The 25,866-nt window shown below is 36.7% G+C and overlaps 4 protein-coding genes across 11 annotated transcripts; 3 read left to right on the top strand and 1 right to left on the bottom strand.

Moving 5' to 3' along the window:
• Nucleotides 1-1,878: 1,878 nt before the first annotated feature.
• On the top strand, nt 1,879-5,442 carry LOC133729771 (putative cysteine-rich receptor-like protein kinase 20). Of its 3 annotated transcripts, XM_062157341.1 has the most exons (7): nt 1,880-3,200; nt 3,339-3,467; nt 3,662-3,861; nt 4,007-4,217; nt 4,313-4,550; nt 4,732-4,882; nt 4,993-5,442. In XM_062157341.1, the coding sequence occupies exons 1-7, from the start codon at nt 1,916-1,918 to the stop codon at nt 5,299-5,301; spliced, it is 2,523 nt and encodes an 840-aa protein (XP_062013325.1). In that variant the 5' UTR covers nt 1,880-1,915; the 3' UTR covers nt 5,302-5,442. The 3 variants fall into 3 exon arrangements, with proteins under 3 accessions (XP_062013326.1, XP_062013325.1, XP_062013327.1); XM_062157342.1 differs by lacking the exon at nt 4,732-4,882 and having other exon boundaries at nt 1,879-3,200; nt 4,993-5,132; XM_062157343.1 differs by lacking the exons at nt 1,880-3,200; nt 3,339-3,467 and having other exon boundaries at nt 3,721-3,861; nt 4,029-4,217.
• Nucleotides 5,443-9,912: 4,470 nt separating this feature from the next.
• LOC133729794 (U-box domain-containing protein 8) lies at nt 9,913-13,890 on the top strand. Of its 3 annotated transcripts, none has more exons than XM_062157369.1 (3): nt 9,913-11,247; nt 12,942-12,989; nt 13,180-13,890. In XM_062157369.1, the coding sequence occupies exon 1, from the start codon at nt 10,068-10,070 to the stop codon at nt 11,181-11,183; it is 1,116 nt and encodes a 371-aa protein (XP_062013353.1). In that variant the 5' UTR covers nt 9,913-10,067; the 3' UTR covers nt 11,184-11,247; nt 12,942-12,989; nt 13,180-13,890. The 3 variants fall into 3 exon arrangements, with proteins under 3 accessions (XP_062013353.1, XP_062013354.1, XP_062013352.1); XM_062157370.1 differs by lacking the exon at nt 12,942-12,989 and having other exon boundaries at nt 13,180-13,455; nt 13,537-13,890; XM_062157368.1 differs by lacking the exon at nt 12,942-12,989.
• Nucleotides 13,891-15,383: 1,493 nt separating this feature from the next.
• Nucleotides 15,384-18,264, top strand: LOC133733484 (NAD(P)H dehydrogenase (quinone) FQR1-like). Of its 2 annotated transcripts, XM_062161114.1 has the most exons (4): nt 15,384-15,533; nt 16,655-16,748; nt 17,489-17,751; nt 17,850-18,264. In XM_062161114.1, the coding sequence occupies exons 1-4, from the start codon at nt 15,511-15,513 to the stop codon at nt 18,082-18,084; spliced, it is 615 nt and encodes a 204-aa protein (XP_062017098.1). In that variant the 5' UTR covers nt 15,384-15,510; the 3' UTR covers nt 18,085-18,264. The 2 variants fall into 2 exon arrangements, with proteins under 2 accessions (XP_062017098.1, XP_062017099.1); XM_062161115.1 differs by lacking the exons at nt 15,384-15,533; nt 16,655-16,748 and adding an exon at nt 17,119-17,407.
• A 3,822-nt stretch (nt 18,265-22,086) lies between these two features.
• Nucleotides 22,087-25,180, bottom strand: LOC133729795 (transcription factor bHLH112-like). Of its 3 annotated transcripts, none has more exons than XM_062157373.1 (8): nt 24,803-25,173; nt 24,619-24,679; nt 23,832-24,453; nt 23,588-23,722; nt 23,408-23,473; nt 23,176-23,235; nt 23,012-23,062; nt 22,087-22,636 (listed from the first exon to the last, which is right to left on the bottom strand). In XM_062157373.1, exons 1-8 carry the CDS (start codon nt 24,969-24,971, stop codon nt 22,481-22,483), a joined length of 1,320 nt encoding a protein of 439 aa, XP_062013357.1. In that variant the 5' UTR covers nt 24,972-25,173; the 3' UTR covers nt 22,087-22,480. The 3 variants fall into 3 exon arrangements, with proteins under 3 accessions (XP_062013357.1, XP_062013356.1, XP_062013355.1); XM_062157372.1 differs by having other exon boundaries at nt 23,170-23,235; nt 24,803-25,170; XM_062157371.1 differs by having other exon boundaries at nt 23,170-23,235; nt 24,619-25,180.
• Nucleotides 25,181-25,866: the final 686 nt, after the last annotated feature.

Raw genomic sequence — 25,866 nt, forward strand, 5'->3', positions numbered from 1 at the left:
TCAATAATCAGACCCAAAAAAAAAAATACTGTAGATACAAAAATTACATTGCCTTGATGCGTTCTTATGGTTTGATATCAATAATAAAGCACTGAATCCTACTTGGTCAATATCAAATACAAGATTCCTACACTCTAAGACACACAATATGAAGAGAGAACTTTGAAAAAAAAAACCCAAAATAATGGAGTATTACGCTTACCTCTGGCAATGGAATGCAGGAGAAAGTGAGAAGACACAAAGCTAAAGTTTTGAACTTTTGATTAGATCTCCCTGCACATAGCCATTGAATTTAAAGACTGAAGACTTGTGTTTTTTTTTGTTTCATAGCAGAAGCAGCCAAGAACAAGAGTAAGAGAGCGGGGAAACGAAACCAAGAGCGCGGGCTGCGTGGCAACATAAAACTCAAAAAAAAATTGGAGATAGAAAACCTAAATTTGTTGTGAGCCATCGGATGTTAAGTTGGCCACGTGTCATGATCTGAGAGAGAGCTCAGGCAGCTCAGGTCTCTAATTTGCTCAGGAGAGGACCCTCTCCCTTTCTAAACTTGGGTTAGGAATAAGATTCGTTTTTCCAACGTTGTGGTTCCTACTGCAAATGTGATCTTGCCATTTACTACAAATTCTGATGGATTTCAATAAAAATTCACTAGTTTTGAAGATTCATTAGATCTGAACTTGATTGTTTTTGTTCTTTTGTTATAGTGGTTATATGTCACCTGAGTATGCAATGGAAGGACATTTTTCGTTTAAATCTGATGTATTTAGCTTCGGCATTTTACTACTGGAAATTATTACCGGCAGAAAGAATACTGGTTATTACAATGAGGCTTATCCCGAGTCAAATTTGGTTGGACATGTAAGTATACTAGTCTATTTGCATATATAGACTATATCAAACTTATTCATGCTGACTTTATGATGTAAACATTTTTTACAGGTTTGGAACTTGTGGAGAGAAGGTAATTCCTTGGAAATTGTCGACTCATCTATGTGTGTATCTTACCCTGGCAATGAAGTTTTGAGATGCATCAAGATTGCCCTCTTGTGTGTGCAAAAGTGCGCGACTGACAGACCGACTATGTCAACAGTTGTTTCCATCTTGCTTCACCAAGAAAACCTCCATTTTTGGTAATGAATAGATCTTATACCAGGACTCAAGGAGCTAATTAATTCTGTGAATGACCTCTGTACTATTGTAGAGGCTCGCTAAACGGCAAAAGGCCATGGGATCCAAATGGTTGTGTGTTAAGCTACTGGAATTAGCAATAATTAGCAAAAGAAGTATAACTAATAAAATTTTATTCGATTTTATTCATACTATGTAGTCTAACAATTTCTCGGCTTCTAAAGAACGTGGAACAATAACGATCAAGTGGAGGGCATGGCTCTAGTGTTATCGGTCTCTACATGTATTGACAACACCTAAAATGACAGCATTGATCACACATCAATGCTGGACTTAAAGACTGAAAAGTCTACAACAAGTCTACAATTGCATTACGTGGGTGATATAGTTTCCAGTGTCCAGCTTTGAGTGAGTTATGATAACAAAATGTTGTGTCACAATGACACGATGAATTTGACGTACTCTACATGATTATGAATATGAATATAAAGTAGTTCTTTTTCAGATTGTTGCTACTTGTACATAAACCCAAGTCAAATATTAGTGGTGTAGAAACTGGTCAAGTAAGAAGTAGATTTTGAGGTTCATCTTTTCTTTCAATTCAGGATACTTCTTTCACATTTTGTACAGCTAGATGAACTTTTCTGGTTGAGTGTCTATGTCAGGGTCTCTTTACAACCACACTCAGGTGGGACCTCTGTTTGATTAAGTCCAGCTCTGCATTTAAGATCTCAGCTACTACCCCCATATCAATCAATCTCAGTCTCACTGATCTAGAAAGGCAACCATGAATTCTAGTCAATATTGGTCTAAGATCACTGCATTGCTCATCTTTCTTCTTCATCTCCCCTCTTGCATTTCCATTGATTCCATTACAACAAACCAAACCATCAAAGACGGCGACGTTTTAGTCTCGATCAGAAAGCGCTTTGCACTTGGGTTCTTCAGCCCTGGAAATTCTGGCAAACGTTATGTTGGAGTTTGGTATAACAAAGTTCCGGAGCAGACCATTGTTTGGGTTGCAAATAGAGACAACCCTGTGAATGATACCTCTGGAGTTTTAGTGATTGATGGAGATGGAGGCCTTGTCATATATGGAAAGGACAGAACAATCCCTCTTTGGTCTGCTAATGTTACTCTCTCTTCTCCAAAAAATTCCATGGCCAAGCTGCTGGATACAGGAAATTTTGTTTTGTTTGAGAATGGAAGCCAGAGGGTTTTGTGGGAAGGGTTTGATTATCCCTCAAATACAATGCTTCCATTTATGAAAATTGGGCTGAACCGGCGGTCCGGGTTCAACCGGTTCCTAACTTCTTGGAAATCTCAAGATGACCCGGGAACGGGAAATTGTTCATATAGGATTGATCCAAATGGGTTTCCGCAGCTGTTTTTGTACAAGGGTCGAGCTCCCTGGTGGCGCGCCGGATCTTGGATCGGGCACAGATGGAGTGGTGTCCCCGAAATGACTCCAAATTTCATCTTCAACGTTAGTTTTTTGAACAATCAAGATGAGTTATCCATCATGTATGGTATTACCAAAGACTCAATCTTCTCAAGGATGGTGCTTGATGAATCGGGAATCGTTGAACGGTCCACGTGGCATGATCAGGTACACCACTGGATCAAGTTTTGGTCTGCCCCGGTAGAGCTATGTGACAACTACGGAAAATGCGGTCCAAATAGCAACTGTGACCCTGACCATGCTGATAAGTTCGAGTGTACATGCCTACCTGGGTTTGAACCTAAGTTGCTCCATGAATGGTACTTGAGAGATGGCTCGGGTGGGTGTGTGAGGGCAAAAGGAGTATCCGTGTGTCAAAACGGAGAAGGGTTCGTGAAGGTGTCACTAGTAAAGGCACCAGACTCATCTACTGCGCGTGTAAACTTGAACTTAGGTCTGAAAGAATGTGAAGAGGAATGCTTAAGAAATTGTTCTTGCATGGCATACTCGAATGCAGATGACTTGCAAGGAGGGAATGGATGCGTGACATGGTATGGGGACTTGATGGATACAAGGGCTTACACGAATGTCGGTCAAGACTTATATGTTCGAGTTGATTCAATTGAATTAGGTAATTAATTCTTCCCTCTCCTTTGTTCAAACCTAAATTTGGTTTCACATTTCATATATAGTAGGATACATTTTTAATCTATTGTTACTCATTTTCTTAAGTTCATTGTGTTAATTATTTCGCCATATATTTTTGCAGCAAAATACGCAAAGAAGTCGAATGGTTCTCTTAGCAAGAAGGGGAAGCTTGCAATTGCGATAACATCTATTTTAGTGTTCTTTCTTGTGAGCTCTATCGCATATTGCTCTGTAAAGATGAAGAGAAAAGGTAAACTTATTTTCCTACATTATGTCAACAATTTGATTTACCAAGATGATATTTTCAGTATTTATGGGCAGTTCAGCTCAGGTAGTACCTTCTAGCACACTACATAAATGCAAGAATTTCAAGCTGCTTTAAGAAAAACCAGTAGTTAACCTGAAATTCTTGGTGTCTTTAATTTGTTCTATAACTGGTGACAGGTAAGGAAAGACCAAATCTATTTTCATTTGGTGCCACACGTTCAATCTACTTGGAAAATTCTCCTTGTAGAACAGATCCTGATGATAGCGGATTAAAGTCAGATCTGCCTTTCTTTGATCTAAGCACCATATCTGCAGCCACAAAAAATTTCTCTAATTCGAACAGGCTTGGAGAAGGCGGTTTTGGCCCCGTTTATAAGGTAATTGTCCTCAATTAGTGTCTCAATCAACTCCAACTCAGATTGTTGTTCACTCTTTTCAGAATGCATGCACTATCAAGGGCTGAATGCATGAATTATCATACTAGTAGTTTCTCGTAAGTAAGGTCTTGAATTATCATGTCAGGGTGTGCTTTCTAATGGAACAGAAATAGCCGTGAAAAGACTATGCAAGAATTCTGGCCAGGGAAATGAAGAGTTCAAGAATGAAGTGCTGCTGATTGCTAAACTTCAACACAGGAACCTTGTGAGAATGTTAGGTTATTGCGTTCAAGATGAAGAGAAGATGCTAATCTATGAATACCTGCCTAACAAAAGCCTGGACTCTTTCATTTTCAGTATGTCTTCCTCTTGCTCTAGTACCATAATTAAATTAAGTTAAAAGCTAGCAAGAAGTTATATGATCTAAAAATTAACATCTTGCAATTTCCAGATGAAACGAAAAAGGCATTTCTAGATTGGGCAAGACGCTTGGAGATTATCTTTGGCATTGCTAGAGGGATCTTATATCTTCATCAAGATTCGAGATTAAGAATCATTCATAGAGACCTAAAGGCTAGCAATGTTCTACTGGACTATGATATGAACCCCAAAATTGCAGATTTTGGTATGGCTAGAATATTCGGAGCAAACCAAATTGAAGCAAATACAAATCGCATAGTTGGAACATAGTAAGTCTCCTCCAATTTGATCGATGTCATACTATATTCTGAGTCCTAATGTTGTGTGTTATTTCATTTCCTCTATGTTATGACCACCAAAAGCTCACCAAGTACACAATCCAAAGACGACATATTTGGTTAACTAATGAAAGAAGTGTGCTTGATAACACTTTTCTCTATGTTGTTATAGTGGTTACATGTCACCGGAATATGCAATGGAAGGATTGTTTTCAGTGAAGTCTGATGTATATAGTTTCGGTGTTTTGCTGCTAGAAATCATTACTGGCAGAAAGAACACCGGGTACTACTATGATAATCCTGATTCAAATTTGGTTGGACATGTAAGCGTACTGGCTAGTCTAGCTATTTTCACAATCATCAATCACGACTTTATGAATCTACTCAATTATTTTGGATAATTAACGTGATGATCGATGTAAATGGTTTTCAGGTTTGGGACTTGTGGAAAGAAGGCCGAGCCTCGGAAATCATCGACACATCTTTGGGTGAATCCTATCCCATAAGTGAAGTTCTACGGTGTATTCAAATCGCGCTTCTGTGCGTGCAAGAGTATGTAGAAGACCGGCCGACCATGTCAAAAGTTGTGTCCGTGTTAGGCAACGATGCAGCTCTTCCTTCACCAAGAAAACCTGGATTTTTGTTGAAGAGAAGTAACTATACCAGTGAAGACCCCAACACAAGTACTGGAGATGCTAATTCCATAAATTATGTTACATGCACTATAGTTGAAGCTCGCTAAAGACTTGAGGCTCCCTCTAAAACCTAGCTTGTGTGTTAAGCAAAGGCTAGTATTAATATTTTTGATTACTATAAAGTTGATTACCTTATAAACACCTCTAACGGTCAGACAGGTGGCAATATCGTGGATCACGTTCCGTTTTATATTTCTCTAATACGTCTTATTCCTGCCTTTCTTTTTCCATCTTTTATTGACCGGTTTTCTCTTTTCCCTCCTAATACGGTAGAATAGTCGAGACCAAAACAATAATATGAGGTAGAGAAATTTCTAGTAGTCTCATTCCATCACTCTCTTCCTCTCCATTTTAATTTCGTTGTTCAATCCAATAATCTGTGCCCATCACTTTTTTCACAGCTGTCTAATCGATTTTAGCCTCTTCTTTTTCAATAAACGAGTAAAACTTTTTCTTTTTACCTCCATTAATTAACGAACTCCAAAATATTATATGTGAAGTTTTAATACGTGTATAGAACTCCTTTTTCCATCGTTAGATTAACCGTGAAATGAATATAGGATGTAGATCATATACAAATAATGATAATTTGTGTTTTGTTATAGCTTCATTTGATTAATAATAAGGAAGAGATCAAATTGATTAACACAGTAAGCTTTTATTCATGAGCAAAAAAATGGTATATCTTATCCAAGGCTAAGCATAGTTCGTTGTATCCGCGTACTTTGGTTACGTAAGGAAGAGGTTATGCAAACTGAACTTGACAAATGGGGAAAGTAAAAGGTTAAATACATCATAAAAGATGGTTTAGATTCTTATCTACTTGATTACGTGTATCAGTTTCACACCATTCTTAGCTCCAAAATTAGGTACCTCATAAGTGGAGACTTTTTAATCTTGCATTCTTGCTAGAGATTCGGTGTAAGTTAATAAATGGTAATCAATTTCTTTTTCTTGAAAGCTAAACCCTAAAGAGAGTTTTTATTGGGACCTCCTAATCTACTTACTAGACCTCCCTTATTTTTTTAATTATTAAATAACATATATATCCTTATATGAAAAGACTGTTACAGACAACAAAATATTAAGAAAAAATATACATTTTTGTTCTCTCTCCAAAGCTTTATACTAATTTTATTATTCATTTCCATTTTCAAATCTCATTTATGATTTTATTTGTTCATGAAAGCTTTCTAAGATTAAAAAGATTCAAAAGAAAATGCATTTAAAATTACTTGGTGAATTATACAAGAACAAAGCTATGATGCAATACATAAATATTAGATAAATGTTCTTCTCATTAGTATAACAAGATTATGAAAGGAGGGATAGAGAGCCATCGTGTAAACTAAACCAAATAAGCCTGTAAAGCGGCATATAAGATAAAATTAAATAAAAATAATAAAATGAGCAAATTTAATTTTTATAACCATAAAACATGAAAAATTAGGCTTGAAAATAATTATGGTAATATTTTTTTAATTAGTTATCAAGCTATGCCTTTTTTTCAATAATTATTTCAAAAAAAAAAAAAAATTGGCAAACAAATAATTATGGAAGCATTAAAACTCATCTTTAATGCTCGAAATATTCCATTTATAAGTAAGGTTAAGTTATGTATTTGAAATAGGTTTAAATAGCAAATTTTACTTTTTAAAAAGCAAATAAAAGGTGTAAAGAGCATGAGAGGTCAAATGAGCAAATATGGAGATCCCAATAGAAAAACTCAACCCTAAATTCATGCAGAAGCATAGCAATTAGAAAAAAGTCACCTAAAACTCTAAAAGCAATGGAACCCTAAAACTTTAACTAAAACACCAAAGTTGGAACCACTATTTTGGATCCTCTTAATCTTAATAAAGTAACATGCGATAAATCATCACCCGGATCACCATCCTCACCACAAACTTTCGAGCTCGATCATTGTACGCGCGAAGACACTAACAAAACGGTTTTCCTACCCTCAAGGTGACCCTTGTCTTTCCGGTACCATCAAATTAACAAAGGTTGAGCTCAATGAATAATCCTCTAAGTTAAGCAACGGTTTGACATTAGCTTAACAAAGTTCTTGGAGCCTTTCCAATCAAATTGTCAAAATAAAATGTATGATTTGACATCTGAGGGCTTTACTTATTCTAGAGGAGCAATTAGCAAAAGTGATGGTCCTACACCTGTGATAAAGTCCTAAAAGATGGATAATTTGTCCTAACTACCTATCTAATTAGTTAGCTGACAATTAACAAATCTAATACCCCCAAGAAGAGGAAATTTCCTCTAACATAATATGGGCTTTTATGTGTTCAATGTCTTCTACATCATCCATCGTTTTCGTATATTAATCTTGAAATTAAGGCCAGGATTCCCAAGCGTGTCACTTTCCTCATGATGCCACCATTATAATCTATTAAATCTTCTTCTTTCTTTCTTTTTTGCAAATTGATTTAATTTATAACGGTGAGATAACAACTGCAATAGGAATTTAGGCATTGCTTGCATTAGAAAACTTATAAATGACAGGTCATTGTTGTAACTAAAATAATAGTGTTTAAGGGTAGTTACATTTGTATCTTGAGGCTTCGGACCAGTCACATATTTCATGTCTATCTTCATGTTGTCCTTACTTTTAAAAGTTGAATATAAATGCATTGTGTTAAGTTGTTAAGGTCTACGATGCAGTCATTCATGTAAAGTTCAACCGTAATTAAAAAATAAGTACAAAATTTATTTTTGTTAAATATAATTTACCTGATGCATCCGACATCAGTCATATGATACTTTTCCATAGTTGCATTGATTTGATTAATGAGCTAGACATACTGCGTGCCGTAAGCATATAAGCCGAGAGTTTATATGACATTGCTTGCATTAAAAAGAAGTCATACATATGATTAAAACTATAGAAATACCTTCTTTTTTTTAAGAAGAAAAAAAAAAAAAACCTTTAATGACCAAATTAAGAATTATCTTGAGGTTATTGGAGGGAATCACACATTTCTTTTCTATCACGTTCTTCATGTTTTCCTTCTATAAGTTTGGGTATAAATGGACAGATTCTCCAATTAGGGAGTTTTGTTAATCATCATTACTATGTTGTATACCCAAATATGGTTATTGGTTAATGGTCTAGTCATTTATGTTAAGTTTAGCACTTTAGCCAAACATAATCAGAGGGCATATATGTCAAGTCACAAGTTTGGTTACTCACGTAACGACAAGAAAGGAACCACGTGTTTCGAGTACAAACCTCTTTTTTTTTCTTTTTTTTTTTTCCGGCCAGCAAGATTGACTTTAAGAGGGTTATTTAGGTAATTCCCGTAACGGTTGTGATCGATTCTGTGTCTCCATTACCGGATAACGGTAGGAGGTTTTCCCGTGACAGCGATAACAAACCCAGAGGACCGTTAGAAACGAGGCAGGAAGTGAATTTACTAGAACACCCTTCTGCAGTTTCTGCCAGAGTCGAGACTTTTCTTGTCAATTTGGAAAAAGAGCAGAGGGAATGATGACTTTTTCCCTTTAATCGGAAAGAAAAGTCCCCTCCCTTACCCTTCGGTAAGTAACCGACACCACTCTTCAAATAAATTTTCACATAGAAAATTAGAGTAGGTTCAAACTAAATATGATCAATAAGAGATATTTAATGGTGTTATTCGATAACATCTTGAATTTACTATATTTTGCATTTTTAGTAGGCTAATTTAAGAGTTTAACATTTCAAAATCAAGCTGCATAATAAATGGCTGAGATGGAGTTGATCGAAGCATGTGGACTTTATTGTACTTATATGTATATAGACATGTATAGAAGTTTATTTTAAAAAGGTATATATTTATTTTGTGTAGTTAACCAATTCCAATAATAAGTAGACTTAAAAGGCGTGATGGCCTACCCTCTTACTGAGTTTCAGCCATTAAAATTGTATCCCATGATCCTGAACCGATCTTACTTGGGATTTGTATATACCAATGCATATTTTTGTACAAAGTTTTATGTTTTCCACTAATGAATTGCTAAAGGGCATGTACAACATTTATAATGTTAGCATGTGGTAAGAGTTTGGTAATATGCAACACGAAAATCACATCACACTCCCGAGCGACATTTCACACATGCATAGCAAGAAAGGAAAGACAATGTGCATATGTAAAATGTATTTTTCAAAAACAAAATACGCACACGCTAGCACGGCTCTTCCGCACGTGCTTAAGGCTAGTTTATTCTTAAACCGAAACTACAATGTAATATACATCATCATATATAGTTTCGAATCAAATTTTCAATAATAACCGACATTAGATATGCAATTAACATTGACGATATTTAGTTATATGATATAAAGTCGATGAATAAATTCAAATACGCAACAACAAAACCAATAATTTCTAGTTTCACATCAGATTTTCCATAATAAATAAGATTTGATACGCAGTCAATTATTTTTAAACGATTTTTTAGTTACCCAATCTAAAGTCGATAAATAAAGCCAGATACACTTGATGACATTACTAATTTTCTCACCTTTTTACAGTTATATTTCAGCCTCCCAACGTCGATGTCAAATGTCAATTCAAGAGCCTCCCCAATCTCCGAGACGAAAGACGAAAGGGGCGAAACCGTAATCTCAACATTTCGGGCAAGTGTAATAAGAGAGTTCTGAAAGAAAAGAGTGTGTGTTTGTGTGTGGGGATTTTTGGTGGAGAGAAAGTCTCTGTTTTGTCTCCTCTATATTTTCTCCTCCCTTCAATTCCTCCAAATTTCACTTCTTCTTCTTCTTCTTCTTCACACTTGCCCCGAAACCCTCGTAAACCCCAAAATGGCGACTCAATTCCCGGACGATTTCAAGTGCCCGATTTCGCTGGAAATAATGTCCGACCCGGTTATACTTCCTTCGGGTCACACCTTCGACCGGCCCAACATCCAACGCTGGCTCGACGCCGGCCACCGTACTTGCCCACTTACCAAACTGCCCCTCCCCGAACACCCCTCCCTCATCCCCAACCACGCCCTCCGCAGCTTGATTTCCAATTATACCCTTCCCTCCCCTGCACAATTACACAACACCCAGAGCCAGCCCAACCAGCAACCCCAAACCCTAATCGCGACCCTGACTTCGGCGGCGTCGAGCCTGGACTCGAAGCTCGAGTCGCTCGACCAGCTCAACCGCCTGTCGAAGCGGGACGCGGCGTTTCGCGCCAAGCTGACGGAGTCCGGCGCCGTCGCCGCCGTGCTGAAGTGCGTGGACTCCGACGAGCCGAGCCTGCAGGAGAAGGCTCTGACTCTGCTGCTGAATGTGAGCCTGGACGACGACAACAAGGTGGGTCTGGTGGCGGAAGGAGCGATTGCTAGAGTCGTGGCGGTGCTGCAAGGCGGCTCGCCGAACAGCCGGGCCGTGGCGGCGACGATGTTGACCAGCTTGGCCGTGGTGGAGGTCAACAAGGCCACAATCGGGTCGTACCCGTATGCAATTCGGGCTCTTGTTTCGCTCCTCAGGGACGGCAAGGGCCGGGAGAAGAAAGAGGCGGCGACGGCGCTCTATGCTATCTGTTCGTTTCCGGACAATCGGCGGCGGGCGGTGGAGTGCGGTGCGGTTTCGATTTTGATCCGAATTGCGGATTCGGGTTTGGAGCGGGCCGTTGAGGTTTTGGGCCTGTTGGCGAAAAGCAAGGATGGGAGAGAAGAGATGCAGAGGTTTAGTGGGTGTGTGAAGATTTTAGTGAGGGTTTTAGAGAACGGGAGCTCCAGGGGAATTCAGTATGCTCTGCTTACATTGAGTTCGCTTTGCCATTTCAGTGAGAAAATGTGTGTGGAAGCAAGAAAAGAAGGCGTCTTAGCGATTTGCGTTCGTTTGGTTGAAGATGATAATGAAAAGATTAGAAAAAATGCTTCTTATTTGATTCAGGTTCTGGATGGGAACCATTCCATGATTTGAGTTACGAATGAGAAGTGCAGAAAGTGATCGGCTTTGCGGGTTAGAGGTGTTTTCATCGGTGGAGGTCAGTCGGAATTTTGATTTATTGGTTCTTACTTTTGCTGGGATAGTTCTTGTACAAAAAATGATTTAGATTTTTTTTTTTTTGGTTGGGATATTGTTTCTTTGTATCTTGTACATTCTAAATAAAGAGTACACAAATGAGCTAAATGTTTGTATTATGAAAGTTTCAAAATCGGTCATCTGAACTGTAATGTGTCTCGGCTTATAGAAGTTTGCAGGAATGAAACCTCTGCCTTATCTTAGATGCTTCAATGCCAGCTCATTTGGACCCCTATGATCATTATAGCATTGTACTTGTACTTGTATGATATGAACTTTTAACTCTTTGTGGGATTGTAGTAAGCAAGGAAAGTTTGGTCAATAACATTCTTTCGGAAATGATGAGATCAAGAGAAGCTATTGTATGGGACTTTAACACCAACACCGTGCCTACACGGTGTTACAGCCTGTTACAATTTGTATGGATTTGTTTTGCTAGGCCAATATGTTATGTCACATGGTGTTACGGCGCATACAATAATTTCTTGATCAAGAAGGTTACAAAAGTAAAGTACTTTACTAGTATCCTATTTTGGATTCAAGTATATATGGTGGGTAGTTGTAATGATCAGAGACTTTTATGTTCTCTATGCAATGACACATGAATGCTTTCACATTTTGCAATCGGAAGTCCTGCTATTCTCATGCCTTCCTTATGAAGAGTTAAAATGGCTTAGAACTTGTACTCTATGGACTTGCTATAGTTTTCATGATTATGCACGAGTTAGCCATGAGTATTGATGCTTCTTCTATAAGTTCAGTAAATCAAGTAGAATAAGGAACTGGCATTTTGAAATTTGGTATAGTCTCTTTGTAATACTTAGCTTCCTTTCAGTTTTGTTCCTGTAGCTTTAGCATTTGACGTCACACGAATGCTAAGCTTAAGCCATATGATGTCTTTCTAACTTTTGGTGATAATTTTTTTTTTTTTTTTGAAGTAACTCTTGGTGATAATTAAGCTGTTGAATTGTTGTTGTGGGAAAGATGCACTTAGGAAAGTATTGAATTTCAAGCTTGAAGTATATTGTCAGACTCAGAGTTCTCTGAGTTCAATGGCTTTTTCTCTCTGAGTTCAAGGGCATTTCTTGTTAGGCATTTTGTAACTGCTAATCTCTTATCTTGCAAAACATGTTGCACGCTTTAATCGTTTTTAACCTTTATAGTTTTCAGGCGTAGGTAATACGGCCTTTTCTGTGAAGTCCTCTTGTTTGTGTTTTTTGATTGCTACTTTTATTGTAATGAAGCAATTTGCTGCCTATGAATGTTGACTGATTTTTGATGTTTTGGCTTAGCTATGTCCTGATATTCCTGATATATATATATTTTTATCTTTATTTGTAATGCAAATTTCTGCATATCTATTATACGATTTGATACTAGATTGTCAAAATCGGAAATTTGGGTGCTGCATTTTATGATTTGGAATGAAGATCCTGCTAATTATGTTGATATATCTGGTACAAAAAGGCTCCTTGTCTGTCTCTGTTTGGTTGGTACCTGCTAGGTCACTTAAAATTTTGATTCTTCTTGTTTCTTTTCTTTAAATAAGTAGTCCTTTTTCTGCCATTTGAGGAAGCATGGGGAGCTTGTTAAATAATTTCATGGATAACTCTCCTCTAGCACTTAAAGTTGACCTTGTTTTACATCTCTTTCCAGGGCCCCCTAAAACACTTAATGAATTATGTATATGCATACGTATCTTAGGTGAGCCGTCGCTGCCGGTCTTTTTGCTCCTTTATGCTATTGAAAGAAACAATATAGAGATCAGGTTCCTCTGTTTGTGTTAAAAAAGTGAAAGGATTGATTACTCTAGTACATGCTTTCTTGGTCTTTCATTGCTTTGACAGGAAATATACTCTGTTTGACAAATCTTTATCTTCTTTGCTTTAAAAAGGTAGAAGACAGGTTTGATTCCTGTAGATTTGCCTCCCTTCAGCTTGGCTTTTGTGGTTTCAAAATCTGCAGCAACATTTATGATTCTGTTGGTTCACTAAATGGGCCTGTTTGGATATTCATTGGGTGTCCAACATTGAACTGGGCTTGAATATTCCATGCTTGAGATTTGGACCATGATTATGACGCCTGCATTTTAATAGAGAACTTGACCAACTCCATTAACAAAACTGTAAACACAAAGTGGTGGGGGGACATGAGATGGACCCTTTGACCGGTGAGCAGTGGTGGTGTTGGTGGTTGACCAAACCAAACGCATTGTAGCTACCGCTTACTGTGGCTTGTGATTTGTGAACAGTGAAACCAAGCATTGTTAAAGAAGAAAGCTTGTACAAACACAAATGCTGTCTTCTCGGATGAGAACATCCACCAGCAAAAAGCAAAAAGCAAAAATCAAAGCCATGATTGTGGAGTAGTTTCAGGGCTTCAGGGGGGCACTTCTCTAGTTCATTGAGTTTTGCAATTCAACGAAAAAGTAAGCGAGGGTTAGCTTGACATATGCCGGTATCAAATCCTATTTCCGATGAGGCCCAGGTCTAAATTTCCGCCCCTTAAATTGTCTCTTTAATATTTAACTCTTCAAGGACGATCGATATACATTGTTAATTTATTTATTGAAGATGTAATTCTTGAGTAGTGTATCTCTCCTCAATCCGGTCTTTCTCTTTCTCTAACAACTAACAAGCAATACTCTTTCTCTTGGATTTGATATCATCGAAGATCCCATCATTGCCTTAGTTACTACTTACTAGCATTCATATTCAAATATAAAATAATAAGGTGAATGATCATCATCGTGGGTTATAAATCATGTGTAATAATGGCAATGTTACTCGATGAGATTTGAGGGGCATGGATGGTTGTTATAAGAAGAGAAGCACGCTTCGAGACAAAGGCCATTGATGGCCTTTTTCAGGTTTGTTCCTCCAAAGATACAAACAATGAGCAAGGTTTCACAGCAAAGTCTCATCATTTGGCCTTGTCACACTTTGATGGCAAAATCATCTCGTACAAGGCTTTAAGCATTACCCTGCATTCTATTAAGTAGACAATTTGGACCAATATGCCACACAGTCCCTTCTTAAACTGTTTTATTTTATTTTATATTTTATATAGCTAAAAACAAAATTATAAAATAAATCACGAGGACAACCCTCTCTCACTTGATCCAAGCAGAATGCTGGGCACATAGAAAGGGGGAGACAATAAAACCAAACATAAGTATTACAAATGTTATGTCCTAACGAAATTAACTAATCAGCAACAAAATTCGCTTCTATATAGATATTTTGTAATATATAGTAGAAAAGTGAGAAGACAATGTTCTGATGTCCGCCACCAACGTTTAAATCCTCCGAGAAACATCAACTCTGAAAAGAAGGCTGCCATCAACTCCCTTCTTAATTTTGGTATAATGAAGTAGTTGTTAGTTGACGCACTAAGGAGCATTGCCTATTCAAATTTGCACAAGTGCAATCAAATCAAAGTCTCAAACTCAAGGGGATATCACTCCATCGTGTATGGTTTGACCACACCATTTCTTATCATATAGTAAATAATATATCATAAATAATGTTCCAAACTGTACTAGAAAAGATTCAAAAATTTGCAGCATGTATGGAGTAGGGTGGCTCTGACTTGAGATTGTTAGCCATGAACTTCTGGGTTTGGCACATACAAAGTCAATCACCACTAGCATGATGAGATGCATACCTCATTGTTACGTTCATACAATTGTTCAAGCAATGAGATTCATTAAACCCTTGATTATGGCTTTGTGCTGAAATGCTTGATATTGTCAAAGTCAAGGTTTTTGTCTCTTTAAAGAAAAGAATAAACACTGAAATATCCTATCAAAGACTTGAATAGTAACTTGTTCATGTTAGCTTACTGAGTTTTTCTTTTAATGAGTAATGATGTGTGGTATGACCTCAAACTATCAAAGTCTTGAATAGTGTAACTCATGTTAACCTACTTAGTTTTTCTCTTAATGAGTAATGATGTGTGGTATGACCTCAAAAAACCGACGTATATTAGGTGTCAAGAACAAGAAGCATGATCCATTAATTATGCCAATAAGCTCGTATTAATATAGTGTGCTTAATTGTAAAGTAACGCACTAAAATACACAAAGCTCCGAGGGCTTATGCTTCATTATAAATAGGGGTCCCTCGGTTCAAAGTTTCATTCACTCACAAGTCACAACATCTCTCATTGCTCCAAAGCACAAAGCGCATAAACCCAAAGAAAGACAGACATACATTTTGCATCAATGGCCACCAAAGTCTACATTGTGTAAGTCTTCTACTCCTCTATCCCTCTCTTTGGTGCTCAGTGCTTGATTAATATAATTTAGTGCTTAGAGGTAGAGAATGATTTCTGGGTTTTATTTCAATGTTTGACTTAAAGTGGCTATGATCTTTGATCAATGAAAGCTATAACATTTCTGGGTTTTGTTCAGTTTGCTTCTTGGGAGGTAATGGGATGTGAGTTGAGAGTTGTGAGTGAAGTAATTGAAAAGATGGGTACTTTGTTGGAGATGGAGTTGAATTTGCATCGGGGATTTTAATTTTAACCCAATTGAATTCACTTTAGTTTTAATGATCTTCCACTTCCAGACCTCTGTTTTTGGAGTGCTAAGTTGTTCCTTTCAGAGTGCATTGGAACAGAAAGAGCAAATCTTTAGGAGAATTCCTCTGGTTTACAATTATTATGTTTAAAGAATCAAAAAATCCTTGATAAATTTATGTTCTTTTTGGTTATATTATGCGATTGAGATGTTATGAACTGATTTTCACTACTGTTAGGGTAGAAATTATTGGAGTTTTTCCGATCTCTACCAATTGCTTAAAAAAAATTGTGGGATTGTGATGTTAACCCAGCAACGACTAGAAAGTGATTGTGAGAACTGACCAACCTTTTAGAAAGTTTACAAACCAAAACCAACATTGAAAGGTAAAGCCACTGCTTTTTTCTGCTTTTTGTGGTCCCAGAATAATGCATCATTATTAAGATTAGTTCCTTCTGCCTATATTGCTATTAGATTCTGTCTGTATGTGTAGATATGCATTTTACTTGGCACTCACTTCTTGGCTTTTAGCCTTTCTGGATTTGCTTCTGAAATGTTTAGCATTTTTCCTGTTTTGCACTTCTTGTGAAAAAAATTGAACACTCAAACCATACGTGTTGGAAAGTAATGTAATTATGTTTTGACATCACAGTTGATTGAAAAGCTTACCTTACCTTAACTTATTAATTAATGTATTGATAGTGACATAGTTTCCTATCTTTATATCCTTTAGGCCAGACTTTGCTTTCCATTAAGATCGTGACACTAAAATATTGATTTCCAAATGATGTTTTACATACCAGTAGAAATTTGGGTTAATTTTGAAGATCCTTAATGCATATTGCAGTTACTATTCTATGTATGGACATGTTGAGAAGCTGGCTGAAGAGATTAAAAAGGGAGCTGCATCTGTGGAAGGAGTAGAAGCCCAACTATATCAGGTGTGAGAATTAATCTATCACTTCATATCATGGAATTGGTATACTGTAAATCAACAAGCTGCATAAACTATCTGTTAGACAGAACATTGACCGCTATTCTCAAAATTTAGTTTTCCCATGAAGTAAGATCAGTTTGAGAATTTTAGTGAAGTTACCTGTAGATTTAGCTAATTTTCAACTCTCTAGAATCTGTACTACCAAGTATTTTGCACTTTTGACCTTGATTTTGAGGACCGAACTACCTGCTGACTAAGCTTTCAGGATTGATATGGTACACTAATCCTATTAGAACTTAGGAAATGGTTTCCCTTTTTTTCCCCCTCCCTGACTGAAATGGATACTTTAAGAAGTGAACGTCTTTCTCAGAAACTATTCCTTTAGTAATTTCCAGCCTTCCCTTGAGTTGATATTCTTACCATGATGCTCTCTTGCTGATTGTTGTTCATTGAAAGTCTATTTGGTTGTTAAGAAGTCTAGTATGATACCTTTATGTTTAGAATCTAAGTATCTGGTATTTCTTCAACCTCCCGCTGTGTGTTGCCTGCTGTTGAAAATTCATTTAAAATATCATATGGTTTTAGTGTATAGGCTTGCCGAGTGAAGTAGTGTTCTAAATGGTGTACTACAATAAATTCTTGTATTCGGTAACCTGCTTCATGGTAATTTGGGAATTTGTTTGAAAAGGATATCTGTTTCTCTTGAATGTGATTGCCTGATTCAACCTATTGGCCCCTTAACAGGTACCAGAAACACTGCAAGATGAGGTTCTCGGAAAGATGGGTGCACCACCAAAGAGCGAAGTACCTATTATTGCACCCAATGAGCTTTCTGATGCCGATGGTTTACTGTTTGGTTTCCCTACTAGATTTGGAATGATGGCTGCACAGTTCAAAGCATTTTTAGATGCAACCGGAGGTTTATGGAGGACACAACAGTTAGCAGGCAAACCTGCAGGAATTTTCTACAGCACTGGTTCTCAAGGAGGTGGACAAGAGACTACCGCGTCAGTTTTCTTCTAAACAACTGTTGCTTCTCTGTTATTGTTAGGTCATGCATTGCAGTTTAGTTAAATTTAATTCGAGTTTGATTTTTGGTATGCAGCTTGACAGCCATCACTCAGCTTGTTCACCATGGAATGGTGTTTGTGCCAATTGGGTACACATTTGGAGCTGGCATGTTTGAGATGGAGCAGATCAAGGGTGGCAGCCCCTATGGTGCAGGAACTTATGCCGGGGATGGCACAAGACAACCTTCTGAACTCGAACTACAGCAAGCTTTCCACCAGGGAAAGTATTTCGCCAGCATTGCCAAGAAACTCAAGGGGACTACTGCTTGACTATGGACTCTGTTTAGTACTCTATACATGCACATTTTCTTTGTTACTTAAATTCCCATGGCAGAATTTCACTTTCCAAAATAACTTTGTGCTTTGTTGGATATATTTGTTGTCACAATATTACTAAAAAGTTTGTATATTTATTGTCATGGTATAAAGCCCAATTCTATCTATAGAGTACATGATTTGCCTGAATAAGTGTCCCAATCCGTTTGCTCGATCGCCAGCTTGTTTTAAGTTGATGATGAAGTAAATTGTGCTTTACCCCCATAAACATCGATCATTGTTACTAGCTAGGCAGCTCAACGATAGTATTGAAAGACTTGCTGTTGCGTAGGAAGTGTCATATAACTGGCAAAGCTGCTACTCTCTTCATATATACTCTCATGGTGAGAGAGGGCCAACACACAAGTCCGTTCCTCCACTTATGCCAGTCATCCATTTTTATCACCTGCTACCGAATGAACGATACAATGTGTTCCTCTAAAATCACAGTTATGCTAAAACTGCTACAAATATTGAATGAACGATGCAATACGTTACTTTTGAATCTCAATGAAAAACCGATGTCTCCTTAAATGATGTCTAATTGACAATTTTCGAGAGATGATGTCTATAAACTATAATGTGACAATTTTCGACACCCAATATGTAACTTGGGTGGCACATGCTACCGAATGAACGATACAATATGTTCCTTTGAATATCAGTAAAAAACCGATGTCTCCTTAGATGATGTCTAATGTGACAATTTCCGATAGATGATGTCTATAATGTGACAATTTTTGACACCCAATATGGAACTTGGGTGTAGCATTGGCTAACTATGGGATTCTCTTACTTGGATATATAGACAATGTTGTGTATATATATAGCCTTTCTACAATACTGGAGTGGCAAACAGGAGGAAATTTTCCCAATTAGATCTGTCGACTTATTAGATTGACGATGAAAAATTTAGGCATACAGGCCAGCAGAGAAATTTCCTCCATGATATTGTAGAATATCAACATGATAAGTGGTCCATGTGATCTTATCACATAAGTTTGTCATAGCTTCAGAGGATGGATTTTGGATGGAAGTTCCTTGTATCAAAGATCATCATGATCCAATGAGCAGTGAGCACAAAGGAAAGAGTGAGCTAGCTAGTCCAATATCCAAAAAGATTTGGGTCCTCATATCAACCACTTGAAACACCTACCAAGCTTCCCCATAACTCTAATTGAATCTTGGTTATCTTTTCATCCATATAGAGAGGGGGAGAGCTAATGTCCTAGCTCTCAGCATGGGTTCAAATAAAAGTGAGTGTTATATATGGTGGGTGACAAATTCCAAATTTAAGCTGTATGTTTAGCTTATTATAGTGTTTGTGAATGGCTGAAAGATAAAGATCCAAAGTTGCAGAAAGAAATAGGGCTTTAAGCTGGAAAACGTGAAGCAGAAGACAAAAAATAGGGTTTTGATCCCTCAATTGATTAGCCAGAACAAGAAAAAGAAGTATCGATCTTTCTATTAAAGATTTAAAGTATACTAGACTGTAATTGCTGGAAGTCATACATTTGCTTTATTTTAACAACACAATGATTCCTAGATGCTTTCCTTTGAAGTATTCCTTTCATGTTTTTTCTTTTCAATATAAGTAAACTATATGAATATATAGAGCCAAGCTCAAGAACATCAAGAATTTAGAATTCAATTCCATGGAGTATACCCCAGAGAGAGCCAATGGTACTGATCCTGATGCTTCAAATTAAGTAGGGTATGCCACCCTTCGGCCGATCAATTCACAAGTCACAAAAAAAGATGGATAATAATTAAAGTGAGCGCCAAGAGATACTATTATACTAATCAAACAGATCATTTCTAACCATTAAAAAGTGGGTCTCTTTTTTTTCCCCTCATGATTAGTCATGTCTAGATTTTAAGTTAAAGCGATTCTTCAATAGTAAGCTAACAATATCTAGTTTCTTGGATTTTGCATACTTGATTAGTTAGCCTCTTCAGTTGATTCCTTGGTGTTTCTATTATTAAGCTTTGGTTTAATTCATTCTCAAAAAAAAAAAAAAAAAAAACTTTGGTTTAATTCAGGAACTTATTATATGTATAGAATTCGATCATATCTAAAACTTAGAATTTGTTCAAAGTAACATCAAAGAACAATGACTGGTAATATATCTTACACTTTTTTGGATTTTCACATGTCATATGTGCACGGATGCTTATAGAAGTTAGCTAGGGAAAGTGAAAGAATTGATACAATTAAATGATTGGCAGAATATGTTTGGACTTCTTAACTTCAGATTCGCTGATCTTTCTTGTTGATTAAATGAAGGGTTTTTTCCCTTCTGTGTTGTTTCTAGAGAAGTTGGTTTTCATCCCTCTCCTCATTGGTTTTATATTTTACTTCTTTCTTTTTTAAAGTGGCTAACCAAAATACTGTTTAGCTACTTTGGCTAAAATTATTGTTAAAGATGCTCTTATCCAATTTCAAAAAATAAAATAAATAAAAATTAAAAAAAAAAAACTCTTATCCATCTCCCTTCATCAATAATAATAATTATAATAATACAGTTAATTAATGCTTATAATTAGATCTCACACCTCACGAAGGTCTATGGGATAATATGTCATACAAAATTACAGAGATACAAAATGGGTAGCTGCATTGTTGTCTAGCAAAGGTAATTAATAAACAGTCTAAACATATATAGAAATGTTTTCTTCAATTTATACCGACTGACGTAGAGCTTTGTGTGCTGGTATTATATTGAAGTTTGAACGTCTAATTGACTCAAGACTAATTAGTAATGAACAGATGAAGAGGCAGAAAATTTTATGAAATCAACTTAGAGTTTACTCTCTATTCTCATAATGATCATTTAAAAAAAAAAAAAAACATGAGTTGGGAAGAGTAGAGTGCTCTCCCACCCCAAATTTATTGAAATAAAGATAATATACAATCTAATAGGGCGGCACAATAACTAAACCTCTGAAGAACAAAGCGAATGACATCAAATCTAAATAATACAACAATTACAAGGAAAAAGAACAAATCAATAAAAACGAAATATAGGGAGTCCAAACTTATCTCATCGATATTGGTCAAGAATGAAGTGAGAAAGCTCATCCTATAATGTCAATGTAGATAACGATATACCGGTATTAGTAAGAGCATCTGCCACTTTATTACCTTCACATTTGTTCGTGTTCGGAACAATATGAAAAATCTCATTCCTTCATTAAGAACGTTAGATGTAATTAAACAAAAAAAAAGTTAATTTGAGTGTGTTAATCAACTAACCGAATTCTAGTTGTCTATTTGCCACACAAGATAATTTACATTATGTATAATCGAAATGATAGAAGCTAGTCCTTAAGATTATAAATTTATACTTGACAAAAAAAAAAAAAAGATTATAAATTTATAATAGATTAAAAGTTTGATCCGTCCTCTAATGTAACAAAGGACAAAAGGGGAAACGAACTCTACGTTAACTACTCTTGGCTAGCTTGAAAACTAATTAATCCTATATACAACAACTCATATACAATACAGAACTCTAAGGTTAGGAACTTGTTGAGCTAATCCGTAAGATAACCTTGTATTCTTCTTTCCCAAATAATTAGTAGGCCTAATCTTTAAACCATTGACACCCTCGATCATCGAAGACATAGCAAAGGAATGATCAATTATGTTCATCAATAAGGTTAATTACATCATAATTAATATTGCATTAGTTGATTATGTTCTTCACGCGCGCAAATACAGATCGACATGCACTCGCGCATGCACACACATCTCTATCTCTGTCTGATCTGTTATGATGAGTAGTCATGACCAGAAAGAAAGAAAGAAAAAAACAAAGCAAGCCCTAAAAGCTGGAAGAACACAATGGGCCGACCTCTGACTTCCCACTATCACATAAATTCCAATCATAAAAAAAAAAAATAAAAAAAAACATAAAAAAAAAAGTGAAAAAAGCTCCACTCAAAGATAAAATAGATCGATCCACAATAATCTCTTAATTTATTTCATCTTCTTTTTCTTTTCTTTTTTCTCTGAGATAATAATTAAAAGGTGGTGCTGCCAGCCCTAGCTGACAACTTAATACATGAACAGGAACAAAAAGGGCAGTTTATCGAACCCCATCTGCTAAATTCAGCTATTGTTAACAAAAATTAACAACTACTAATTAAACTAATGTCAACACCTTCCGCTAAATTTAGCACCTGTTCCTGTTCCAAACCCCCACCTGATCTAACTAGCTAAGTACTCTCAGCTCATTAATCATTAATATTGGGTCTCTGGTCTTAATTGCTTACAACACAGTAATTCCCTAGTAGAAAAATTAAATGGGTTCCTCAGTTGGCTCCTATGGCCTCTTCGTGTTATCGATCACCTGAAAGACGTTGCTCCAAATGTCGGAGTCCAAAAGTCAGCCGTGGTCTCATTAGCAACAGGGAATGTACTTGAAATTGGAACCAAGCACAACCCTCGACTTTTTAGATCGTGCTTTCCTTCTTGTTCTGCCTCCTTCAATTTATCACAACCCTGTAAATTAAAAGTGGAATAGTTGATGCGACATTTTTCAGTACATAAATGTACGTTTTCTAAATAAATTGGGTTTTAGGTAAGTTTTAGCCTAACAATCGACAACAACTCAGGTGTTGCTGAGGTACGTGTAAACTAACAAAAAGTCATTGTTAATATATACATATATGAACAGAGATATTGGATTATGAAGAGAGTGAAATAGGCTTTCATTTCAGTAGATTGGTTCTTATAGTAGCATTTGTTGTATATATGGTAGTAGAAAAAATCCATAGGGAATATGTTTGCTTAATTATAGTCTTCAATGCTGAAATGAACCTCATATATAGAAAAATACTAAGATCGACAAAGATGCAATAATGTAACCTTAATTACCTGTTGGTGTTGCATGGGAGCTCCATTTTTCATATATGGAGTACTTAAAACCTGAAATTACATGAAGAAGGCCATTAGCTAGGGTTTCCTAGTTTGAAATGATCTCAATTATTCTAACAATAAAGGAAATAAATAAGAAACTAATATATGAAACATACACCGACTTGATCGTGGAGGAATTTGATGTACTCAATAGCTTCGTGGAGGACAGAAGCTGTATCAGTCTGAAAAAAGGAAAAAAAAATACCACAAGGAATGGAGGCAAGTTATTATTACATTTTATTTAACAGGAAAAAAAAAAGAAAAAAAGAAGAAGCTTTTTTCCTTTTTCAATGTAATGTACTAGTCCTTGAAAAAGCAGAAGAGATGGAACAGAAAACTCCAAAACTACATCACCTTTCCGAAAGGCGAAACCAGTTGCTGGAGAGCTGTGATCCGGTCCCCTAGCTTCTCTTTCCGAACCTAATTAATCATCCAGTTAACAACTTAAACTTTGAATTAAAGAAAACTAAAAACAACTCTGTCAAGGTAAAAGAAAAACTCGATCATCGGAAAGTTTTGGTTCGACTGTGGTACCTTAAAAGTCGGTAATGGTGAAGGTGTTTCAATCCGAGCTCTTTTGAATACTGGTTCAGTACTACTACAGAAGCTGCTGCCGCTCTTCTTGACTGTACTGGAGCTCGAGTCCTGAACATCTTCATTAGTAGTGGGCTGAAATTTCAACATCTAAATGATTAGCCTCGAACCCTAGCTAGGCAGTCAATATTAGTAGTCATCACGAGGAAATTAAGTATCTCTATTTCAATATACGTATATTCACCTTAGTGAAGTTACCGGAAGTAATGGGTTTATGTTCATCATATATTGCTGCAGTAGGTGCTGTATATTGTGACTGTGACAATGAGGGAAAAAGACCAGTTGATCGTATGTCATGGTTTAGAGCGGCCGCGGGAGCATTCCAGAAGGGTGTATTAATATTCGAAAAGTGCAATCCACCGCCACCGCCACTGCCACTGCCGCCTCTGGGTTGTTGTTGTTGTTGTTGCCTTGGCTGCAGGGAAGGTCTTAGGCAGCTGGGAGAGTATCTAGGCCAACAGGTAGTACTAGAAGTTGGTGATGATAATAAATCATTGGAACCAAGTGTGCCATAACTTTCAGCTGAAGAATAACTCATGGATGACGAGCCGTTGTTGAATAGTGATTGTAGCTGTGGTTGGGGTACAACTACTTCTTCCGGATCATACAAACTTTGCAACAATTGTGAAGGGAAGCCCCCACCGTAAGAATTATTAGCTGGCGATGAGGTTATCGGAAACCCAGAGGAGGAGCTGCTTTGGTCTAATGGAAAATCTTGATTATTCATAGGCTGCTTGAAAGAACCCATTTCTTCTTGGAGCATGGAATTATGAAAATTGCTCTCACCTCTTCCACTACTACTGCGACTGCAATAAATAGGTCAAATATAGAATCTGATTCATTGATACCAAAAAAGAAGAAAAAGAGAATCCTGCAAATTAAGATTGTAGGGATTTTATAGGGATATAAACATACTTGGAGGGATCTTAGATTGACTAATACATACGAGAGAAGCAAACAAGTAAACTTACAGGAGCAACGCTTGGTTCAAATCTGAGGGCAGTGCGGAAGACGATGAATTAAGACCAAAACCTATCATTTGCAAGGTTGAATCAGTAGCAGAAATATCAGTATTCTCATGACGATTTTGAACATGATCTTGATCATGATCCATATTAAGCGAGACTACATCTGATGAGTTAATATTAATCTCACCGCCGCAAGTAGACCTTGACTTGATCATGTCCACGTCGTTCGGGCAGCCAAAGCTTCCCATATGATCATTGAAACCTACAGCACACGGCGACGTCGCCACGAGCGCATGTCTCGATGCACTGCTCCACCAGTTGCCACCGCAAATCCCGCCCTGATACTCCTCTGCCATAACCTTAATAATATTCGACCGCTTAATTAATCTCTTTGAGTATGTCGCTTGCTCTTTCCTCTTAATATGTAAGCAAAGCTGAAATATGCTTTTGTGACTTGCAAAGTTGCATTTATATATCGAACGGTTAGGGGTAGTACGGACAGAAGAAAATTATTTTACAGGAATCCGGTTGACATTTTCTTTTCTGAAAGACTGAAAGAGGTTGATGATTGGACAAATGAGAGGGCATTTTGAATCGAATTTTTCTGTGAGCTTTCAATTGATTATTATTGTGTTGTATTGTTTATTCCACTTTTATCCAATTTCATTTTTTATGCTTTGCTTTTGTTTTTCATACTATTATTATTTATTCTGTGTTGTATGATTTTTGTGTTGAAAATTTCTGGTATTCCTTATGAATAAAGCGATGTGGTGGTCGGATGATGATGATGACGGTATTTGATCTGACTCTGCCCAAGTCACTGTTTCGGAGGAATAACGCTCACTTTTTTAACATTGTCTTTATTGTAATCAGACGGTTGAAATTCGTTGTGGGTTTCAGAATAATACTGTAAACTGTAAGGCCAAGACCTGTGATTATCATAAATCTTGAAAGAATAGGACCCATGGACATGGGGGACTATATGGACCATGTGTATGCTTATGTGTTACGATTCTTCATAGAGATTTAATCTGCTGCACATTATTCATTGTGGAAAAGTTAGACGTGCATTATATATCAATCCAATAATTTCTTATAGTAGTAGATTAATTAGCTTTCCGAAGTAGAGTCAGAAACCCTATATGAGACACTTTTTGTATTGACACTTGAGAAGAAAAAATCAAACAAATAAAGATGAAAACCGGGATTTATTGATTAACATTTATAGTTGAATGCCAAGGGTGAACCTTG

This window comes from Rosa rugosa, chromosome 2 (genome assembly GCF_958449725.1).
Source record: "Rosa rugosa chromosome 2, drRosRugo1.1, whole genome shotgun sequence".
NCBI classification, from domain to species: domain Eukaryota; kingdom Viridiplantae; phylum Streptophyta; class Magnoliopsida; order Rosales; family Rosaceae; genus Rosa; species Rosa rugosa.

Coding starts and splice junctions, on each gene's coding strand:
- LOC133729771 (XM_062157341.1), top strand. CDS start 1,916: ATGAATTCTAGTCAATATTGGTCTAAGATCACTGCATTGCTCATCTTT. Junction 3,201..3,338: donor AGTTGATTCAATTGAATTAG/GTAATTAATTCT, acceptor ATATTTTTGCAG/CAAAATACGCAAAGAAGTCG. Junction 4,218..4,312: donor CCTGGACTCTTTCATTTTCA/GTATGTCTTCCT, acceptor TGCAATTTCCAG/ATGAAACGAAAAAGGCATTT.
- LOC133729794 (XM_062157369.1), top strand. CDS start 10,068: ATGGCGACTCAATTCCCGGACGATTTCAAGTGCCCGATTTCGCTGGAA.
- LOC133733484 (XM_062161114.1), top strand. CDS start 15,511: ATGGCCACCAAAGTCTACATTGT. Junction 15,534..16,654: donor GCCACCAAAGTCTACATTGT/GTAAGTCTTCTA, acceptor TGCATATTGCAG/TTACTATTCTATGTATGGAC. Junction 17,752..17,849: donor GGTGGACAAGAGACTACCGC/GTCAGTTTTCTT, acceptor TTTGGTATGCAG/CTTGACAGCCATCACTCAGC.
- LOC133729795 (XM_062157371.1), bottom strand. CDS start 24,971: ATGGCAGAGGAGTATCAGGGCGGGATTTGCGGTGGCAACTGGTGGAGC. Junction 24,454..24,618: donor TTGAACCAAGCGTTGCTCCT/GTAAGTTTACTT, acceptor TATTTATTGCAG/TCGCAGTAGTAGTGGAAGAG. Junction 22,637..23,011: donor CTCCCATGCAACACCAACAG/GTAATTAAGGTT, acceptor TTTAATTTACAG/GGTTGTGATAAATTGAAGGA.